Raw genomic sequence first — 9,618 nt, 5'->3', positions numbered from 1 at the left:
GCGGTGGGCCACCGGCGGCGACCACCGTGCGGTGGTAACACCGGCGATGACCACCGTGTGGTGGGCCACCGGCGGTGGTAACATCGACGGCGACCACCGTGCGGTGGTAACACCGATGGCGACCACCATGCGGTGGTAACACCGACGGCGACCACCATGCGGTGGGCCACCGGCGATGGTAACACCGTACGGTGGACACCGGCGGTGGTAACCACCGTCGTGCGGTGGCACCTGCAACTACAAAGCCCGCACAGCACTGAAAACGCACGCAAAGATTAAGACGCACAACCACGCAGTCGCTCCGTCGTCAGTGGTCCGCCGTACGGTGGAGGGGTGTAGGCCGCACGGGAAGGTGGCCGCACGATCAGAGGTGCCAATGCTGTTGTTGACCGTACAGGGAGGTTGTATGGCCGGGGTGCCATCGGGGATATTACATTGCCTAAAAAAAAAAAAACGACGACGACGGATTGAAAAATGATTCGATGACATCTAGAGCCTAGACACTGAAAATATTGGAGTGTAGAAGAAGGGTTTTGACATCATAAAATATCACAGAAATGATGCGCACCATGGACTTTCGTGGGGTTCTGAAGGTTGTAAATTGGTGTTGGCGGCGGGAGCGCTGCCCCTCGACCTCGCCCTGTACTGTGACAGGGAACGCACCTGGAGCGCTGCCCCAGGACCCCGCGAGGGGCGCTGCCCCTCGACCCCGCTAGAGGCGGGGCATTGCCCCCAGACCCTCAGTTTATTTTTGAGCTACAGAATACCACGGGAAGTGTTGTGGTTGTCCGTACGGGGAGAAAGAAGCCTGCAGCTAAGCATTGGCGGGAAGCCATAAGCCGTAGAGGGAGACGGATTTGGAGGTTGGGAACAAACAGAGTTTGAGGGAAGGCATTGCAGGTTCGCGCAGTTGTATGACACCAGGGAGTTATTCAGTTCAGTTTGTAGCCTTTGGGGAGTGTGATGGAGGATTTGAGGTGTCTCCTAGCATTTGTGCCAGCGGATTGTGGCCACCTCTAGGCAGGATAGGTACGCTTTGAGGAACTCGGAGTATGTCTCGGCTGGACGTGAGGTTGCCTTGGTGGATGCACAGAGGGCTTGAGAGGAGCTGACCACCAGGTTGGAGGCAATAGTCGTGTGAGACTTAGTTCAGCGTACCCAGGAGTTGGATGCCGGGAGAGCAGCACGGGTGACTATCGAGGACAAATTGGCTAGGGAGACAGTATCATTTGAGTAGCAGTTGGTGGAAGCTGAGATTGGAAAACGTGTTTTGCAGACAAGTTTGGGTCAGGCACTTGAGCATCGGATGGTAGCAGAAAAGGGTTTTCAGGCGAGGACACAGCAAGTGTATAAGATCCGGGCCCGACTGGCGTCAGTAGTTCTTGTCATTCATCTCTATTTTGTATTAAGTCGTCGGAGTCGACTTTTTTTCTTGGGGGGGATGATGTTGCCGGGAATAATCATTATGTTATGTTGTTATATTATGTTTATGTTGTCGTCGGTAATAATGAGTTACGGCGGTCAGTTAGTTAGTCGACGGGTAGGTAGTTGGAGTTGCGACGGTTGTGTCACACCCCTTCGGGTATTATATATGGTGTACCTTTTCTTCGAAGTAGGATCATGTTAGTCGTGTCAGATGTAATGTTATAAGCACTTATTGTACATGGACTGTGGAATTAATACATAGGCTAGTTATTTAATATATTTCCATTATGTTCTGTGCATTTACGTTCTGCATTTAACCGTTTACCCAAGAGGGCAAACATATTATAATGTATAATTCAATATATTTGAGTCCTCGTAATATGTAAATTATGATTAAGAACATTTATGTAATGGCATGTAACCACCCACATTTGTGGTATGATCTTTATTTTTTATTTTAAGATTCTTTCACCTTGGAATCAAATATGTATGGTATGTGTAATGAAAGCCCCATGCTTACATGATTTATTATTTTTGTTGAATTAAACATGTGAATAGTTTAGTTGTGATTTACTTATTGGTTTCATGAATGCATGTTGTGACTGAAGGTTGAAATGTTTGAGATAATGTAGTAGTTGACTTTCTTTCCAAAATAGTTTTGCAAGGGAATGAGGAACCAATGGAGGATACATTTCCAAATAAGCATTTATTTGCTATCTCTATTCATTCACCATGGTTTGTTGACATAGGCAAACTATTTGGCGACAGGAAAAGTTCCTTTTACTTTAATTCTAAGCAAAAGAAAAGATTGGTTTGTGAAAGTAGATTTGTTTGGATTAATGGAATGTTTTTTAAAAATTGTCATGATCATGTATCATGTGTAGGAGACTATTGTTTTTAATATACTCAAGGCATGTCACAATGGACTTGACAATGGGCATTACTCTATTATTAGGACAACACATAAGATCCTTGGAGCAGGCTATTACTCGCCTACCATGTCTAGGATGTGAACTAGTATGTGAAGCAATGTGATCAATTCAATGATAGAGTAGAAATAAACATGTGAATAGTTTAGTTGTGATTTACTTATTGGTTTCATGAATGTATGTTACAATTGAAGGTTGAAATGTTTACCATTCTAAGTAAGTGTTTCACTTCTTACATTTGTAGATTATGTAGGCTTTGGAAAGTCAACATTGATTTTATGTAGTGATTGAGGCTTTTTTAGGCCAATGAAGAAAAAGTTTACACCCAAGTGCTTGGCCTAGGAAATTTTTGTATGCCATGCAAGTTGAGATACTCTTGCCTTGTTCACAATATAGGTTTGGTCATCAAAGTTCAAAGTTGACAATCAAACAACAAAGTATAAATTGCAAATCCATCAAATTTTAGAGTTGGAATTGCATTTTGTAAATTGTAAGTGTGTTAATTAGACTTTAAAGTTTGAATTGGAATGGCATTTTGTAGATTGTAAAGGTTTTAATTTCACTTAAAAGTTTGAATTACAAGTACATCAAAATTCAAAATTGGAATTGCATTTTACAGGTTCTAAAGATCTGATTAGACTCCAAAAATTGAATTTGCTTAACTACAATCACATGACACGTGATTAAATGCTATTACTGTTGTTACTTGATAACTTCAATGAGAATAAGGATTGGAGTGTAATGATGTCTGTGTTAATAAAACATATACAAAGTTAAAAGAATATCATCCATGTGACAACTCAAATAAAAAATTATACAATTTAATAGATAAAATAGAAGACTCTTAAATAATATTCTCCTTTAGTATGTTCCTTATTTTGTATAATCTGCTATTTTTTCACAATGCATAATCATTTTGACTTCCTATTTGCGTTCGAGACTTAAAAAATTTCCAAATGGAGAATTTCACAGTTCCTTTTTAATGGCCCCTCCATTGCAAGTATTTCTAATGCTTTCAAACATAAGACTTTATTAAAGCATGACAATCTCTCCTTCATTCAAGATAACTATCTCCTTGCACTTAATTTTTTATGAATAACCAAAATCACTAGACTTATAAGTTTGTCGTATGGTTGTTACAATTTGAATGTATATATTTGTTCATCCCCTACGTATAATCAAAATCAACATAAATTTTAAGTACTTATGAATAAATAAAAAACACTAGCTTATGTTTGTATTAATGCGTTTCTTCAATGTCTATTATTCGGTTTAAATGTATATTTCCATATTGTATTAAAAAAAAAAATTTAATACAATAGTTTCAGTAAAACCTACACCCTTCAAACCAGGCAAATTCCCCTAACTACTTTTCTTACAAAATAAAATAAATAAAACTCTCACTATCTTCTATATAACACCATTAAATATGCAAGGCATCAAAAGCAATCAGACCATATGCTCGTAAAAAAAGAGAATTTTCCAATTCGGAATAACCAATTTAAATAAACATTGAATAAAAAAATGTAAAGATGTCAAACTGAACAAGCTTTCTTTCCCAAATAATTCCTATCTGATTAGTCGCAGATTTAATTTCCTTAGAAGATTATGGAAAGCTCTCAGACACTATACATATTAGAAATGTCTATCTTAAGGAATAAAATTAAGTATCAGCACCCTGCACAATCTATCAATAAAATGACGACCATATAAAAAACAATACAATCACATATTCTAATTTGCAAATATTGGCCTTAAAACAATTTTTTTTAAACAAGAAACCTAGGTAGCCATAATAGAGTCAACCTAGAAGCATTATTGGTATTACTAAAATAATATCATGGGTTCTCAATTAATTCCCACATATTCTCACATGCAACCGAAACAACTTCCAGGTTCAAGATACATATTCCGGTTCATACAGAAACAACTTCCAGGTTCAAGATACATACGTATGTATACACACCATTACAATATCCTTTTTAAGAGAACTTGGAATATAAAGCATCCATCATATTTATCCTCCTAATATAATTCACATGACAACTCACAATACCCAGTGAGATAATTTTAGGCAATCAAATCTTCTAAGATAGTTCTTTCACCTACAGGCTTAGGATTTTATTGGTATTTCTTATATCGCGAGTTCTCACACAGCTCCAATTCAATCTAATTCAAGGACTGCCCCTATCAATCCAGATCAGAACAGCCAATTAAGAAAAAAACTAGGTTAGACCATGACTGGCAGCACCAAATACCAGAGCCACTACACCAAGGACTTTCAAATATTGGCTTTTTCACATCAAATACAAATGATTATGAGAGACCCAATGTATTTAATTGTTACACAAGTTGACATCAAGTTTAAGGATTGCATTGAGTCCAACATTGTATGCTTGTCTCTCCTCACAAGTATCATCGGATGACGAATAATTTCTCTGAGATGTTATATCCCTAAGATTATAAATAATTGAATACACACACAGATGTTCTATACCATAAGATAATACATAATAGAATATATATAAATTTCTATAATTGCCATATATCAGCCTAGATGGTATTTGTTTCCATGTAACAGAGATCTACAGTTTACAAAGAAAATCTGTCTGAAAACAACCATTGCTTATAAATAAACTCAAAGAACAGAATAAGATGGTGTAATGCTTATTGCTGTCAAACCAAATTAAAATTGTTATACCCCGAGAATGAAAATGCATATGCTTCATGAAGTACGCAAGGCATATGCAACTATTACCAAACGTTTCCATTTCTAAAAATTAGCTTTTTAATCAGCATGCACCTTATAATTTCTACATTAACCATATCATAATGCTGGAAGAAAGATGGATCTTAGGTTTCACTGAGCAATTAAAAAATTATGATTTCACAAGCATAAATAAATGTACTGTCTACGGAATAACACAAGGCAGGCATCATTTGCATGAAACATGCCTCTGCTTAGAATACCATTTCACTTCTCGAAGGTATTGCATGTTCACCAGAGAAGTAACAAATGATGGACACAATCCTTCAAATATAAAACCTCATTAACAATGCACTTGAGAAAGGTGAGCTAAAATGAAAAAAGCCACCAATAACTAAATAAAATAAAGTTCAAAATGCCTCTCCATTCTAATTTGTGGCCATGCTAGCTATTGGATAAAGACTTATTTCAGAGGAATAAACCTTGACGAGTGTGTGGCACCAATACCAGGTCTTCCATGTTTTACAGGCTTGTAAGAAATAGAAAACTCTGCCAGATAATGTCCAATCATCTCAGGCTGGAATAACATCACAAGAATCAGCGCATTGTTCAAAAGCTAGAAATATTATCTGGCAAGCAAGATAACATTCATATTAATGACATTTGATTCGAAAAAGAATAGCAAATAGCTAGTTACCTTGATTTCAACCTGGTTGAAGGTCTTCCCGTTGTAAACACCGATGATGCTTCCAATCATTTCAGGGACAATAATCATGTTCCTGAGGTGGGTTTTAACTGGTTCTGGCTTCTCCCCTTGAGGAGCTTCTCGCTTCTGCTAGCAAATAATTGTTACAATTAACCCAGCTGGTATGCCAAAAAAACATGTTCCTGAAGAAGTGTTCATAAATACTTTTGATTTAATTGAATTGATTATATTCATTCTAATTGATTTTCAGGTTGTCTTAGATACAGACACATATTCCAATCAAAAGGCATCTATAACCTTACAATGGATCTATAGCTTTACCATGGACACATACCTTAGTTTGAAACATCCACATTCATCCAACTGATAGCAGATAAGTATTAGAACTCTTATTTTGTAAAATCCTCATTTCAGTCATGAAATCCTCTAAAGTACTTGTGGTTTGATGCAGAAGTTTACCTTTTGTCATGTCCCTTCCACGTCTTCCAGCGGAGACTTATAATATAAATAAATAAAAAGTGTTTATTAACATTATATTTATATTATATTATTAATAATAATAAGCTCTCCTTTTGTAGCTGACCCAATTTTTGGGTCAATTTTTTTGGTCCCAACACATTTTCAATTTTGGAAGCCAGCCTACACTACCAATTCATTCACAAACAGGTACAGTGGCTGGGCGAAGTTCCATTTGAAGTTATTCAAATTTGTCATAAACCTTAGTTTTTTATTAATACTGCTATTACTGGGATGTATATCCCTGCACTGGCAATCCAGAGATATTTGGATGAGACACCGAGTACTTCTCCTTGGCAATTCACATACAGGGATAGCAAGCTAAACTATACTGAATGATTTGAACAAACTTCCACCAGCTATTTTAATTTACTTTCAGGACAAAAACCCTGATTGTGTGAGGAGGTCTGAACAATTACAAATCTGTAGCAGCAGATCCAATCTGAGTTTTCAGAGGGCGCACACTTACTGAGACACGTCTGGATGCAAATCAGGAAGATTTGGTGGGTTTGTAGATGCAAAACCTGCTAAGGTCAGTCACTAGTCTGATTATCATGCCATAATCCCAACCAGGCATCAGCTGTCCAGTTTGCCAGCAAGACTTGGCATCACCCTGAGTGAAGTGCATCACCATACCAGCACTCAAGAAGCAGCAGATAACCAATAGCAACACTGAATTAGCACTAGTAACAACAGCCCTGCATGGAAATCCCTCAAACCCTAGGCAGTAACAACATATCAGTGTTCAAATGGCAAGGAAGACACTCAAACCCTAGGCTGCAGCAACTTTCAACACAGTGGGTTGGTTGCTATCAGGAGGTTGCACAAGGTATTCAAAATGTAAACAGAGGTTATCCACAATGCAACCTGTTACTGGTAACTTCTACACATTGCTATTGTAATCTGCTGCCAAGATTATTATCAAATTGACAATTACAATTCCAAATCTACAGTTGCAAATTGTTTAAGGCTTAACAGTGATTAACAATCCACTATCTGTATAATCTCACTTGTGTTTAAATTGCTGTCCTAGTCTGATTTTGAGCTTCATCCAATCTGGAACCCTATAGTTATACTGGTTAACACTAGGGAGATAACATCTTTAGAGTCAGATGAGTTTAAAAAAAATTGCACCTAAATTTTTGCTTGAATCTACAATGTTCTAGTAAAATATATGTCCAAAATAAAAAGGGATTCAAGCTACTCTAGGAAAAATCTTCACAGTAAAAAAATTTGCCTCATTAGACAGAAAAAGAATTTAAGTTTTCAATAAGTTGTTACTGAAGAAATATTTCAGGAATGATAATGCTCATAACTTTCATATCAAAATTATATTACTTTTACTTATGCAAAATTAAAAAATCTTTACAAAACATGTTCTCAAACTACTCATATTTACAAAAAATGAACAGATGGATATTTTAGAATAACAAAATGAACCACACTTGCTACTAATCGGGTTATTCATTTTGGATTGCAGGTTCACACCTTGCGATAGCTTGATATCTCTAAACCAACAGCTAAAATTTAATTGAATGTTAGCGTTACTTACTGCTTTACGGAGTTTCTTGATTAGAGCCATTGGCTGCCTCTTCAAGCCTCGCTGGAACCTTCACAATTACATCCGACAAATAAAAAAATAAGCAACAACCTCAATTCTCATAAAGAATAAATGAAACCCAAATTTAGTTAAAATATTAGTACTAGAATTTGAAAAGATTCTTAATACCTTCTTCTTGCACGAGCATGGAAGAGCTTGACGAGATCATCAGATGACATATCAAGAAGGGCATCGAGATCAACACCTCTGAAAGTAAACTTCTTGAATGTCCTCTTCTTCGGAGCTGAGGCGCCCACATCCACTTCATTGTCCGCCTAGAGGTTTTTAAAAATCAAAGGGAAAATAAGAATTTAAGACATCAGATTCAACAGAGTCCTAATGTCATGCCCACAACTTACAGGACTAAGGTTAAAAATTATAATTAAATCATTAGTCGGTAAATTAAAAAAAAAAATAGAGATGATAACAAAGTTGTATTTTCTTTCTTCGAAAGGAGTCAACAATTTAAACCGTTTGGTCACTAATAGTATTGAGTAATATTCTTCTATCCTCAAAGGAAACATCTCACGATTAAATCCTCAAGAATATTCTGCAAAAGATAACATAGGTTAAAATTCTCAAGATGAGACTTAAACCTAAGATTTACGTTATATCTATATTATTATTTATTATTAATTTACTTCATAGCTTAAAAGACAAATTAAAATTCACTCTTATCCACTAACCTTCCTTCAACCCTTATTCATTTGCGCATTGGCAAAGACTACCAAAAAAATAGTGGGTACATCTTCTGATGGTGATCTTGAAAGGTAACATGTGCAGGGTTGTTTTGATGATTGTGAATTTTGTTCATTACTTTGTCATTTGTGAACATGGAAACTAGCATGAATTTATTTCTTACATAAATGGACTGATCCTAAAAATATTACTTGCAGAAAAGACTTTACGGCTTATGCAGAAATGTGCTTCAGAGGATTTTTGCGATAGGGTGAAATTCTGGTCAACTTTCAATGAACCCAGTCTATTTGCAGTTGTAGGGTATGACAATGGTCATTTTGCTCCTCAACGCTGTTACTACCCTTTTGGAAATTGTACTGCCGGAAACTACGTTGTTGAGACATATAAGTGAATAGGATACCATACGGCTAGGAAAAATGGGTGAATATTCTCCTGAGATTTACTATAGCCACTGATACTTATCATTAACCACAACAGCTTTGATAAAAGGAGAGAAATTCAGTCTTGAACAAACCCTACGAAACTTTTCGATGGAAAAAAAAATGGTGCATTCCTTACCATGTCCGCTGAGCAACTGCTTCACACAATAACGCCTCTGGTCACTCACGTTCAAATTCCCATATATCTGATAAAAAGGGCCCGACAACAGAACAAGGGTTTTACTTGCGTTTAGGGTTTACACAATTATTCTTATTACGCCTCTACATGAAATGAGATGGACGAGCTGTCAATTTTTCCTTCTGGTAGGGCAAACTTTTTATTATTAATATTTAAATTTTGATATATTTGAATTTGTATTTAATTTTATATTTTAATTTATATAATAATATTAGATTTTTAATTTAATAAATTAAAAAATTACTTCTATTTTTATTTAATTGTTTATTAATTTAATAAGTTTATATTATATGGCATGTTAATTGACTTTCTCGGGTTGATCCAAAAAAGGAAGACATGTCTATTGTGGAGTGGAAGAAACCAAAGTAGGGGTGGATTAAAATAAATTTTGATGGGGCATTGAAAGGCAATCTGAGTC

General features: G+C 36.4%; 1 protein-coding gene across 1 annotated transcript; it reads right to left on the bottom strand.

Moving 5' to 3' along the window:
* Nucleotides 1-5,196: 5,196 nt before the first annotated feature.
* LOC131030362 (small ribosomal subunit protein uS19) lies at nt 5,197-9,327 on the bottom strand. The gene is made up of 5 exons (XM_057961156.2): nt 9,141-9,327; nt 8,013-8,158; nt 7,836-7,893; nt 5,759-5,893; nt 5,197-5,638 (listed from the first exon to the last, which is right to left on the bottom strand). Exons 1-5 carry the CDS (start codon nt 9,141-9,143, stop codon nt 5,525-5,527), a joined length of 456 nt encoding a protein of 151 aa, XP_057817139.1. The 5' UTR covers nt 9,144-9,327; the 3' UTR covers nt 5,197-5,524.
* Nucleotides 9,328-9,618: the final 291 nt, after the last annotated feature.

The sequence above is a fragment of the Cryptomeria japonica genome, chromosome 2, assembly GCF_030272615.1.
Source record: "Cryptomeria japonica chromosome 2, Sugi_1.0, whole genome shotgun sequence".
NCBI classification, from domain to species: Eukaryota; Viridiplantae; Streptophyta; class Pinopsida; order Cupressales; family Cupressaceae; genus Cryptomeria; species Cryptomeria japonica.
Note: the sequence above shows the minus strand (reverse complement) of the source record. Positions and strands in the feature narration are given on the sequence as shown.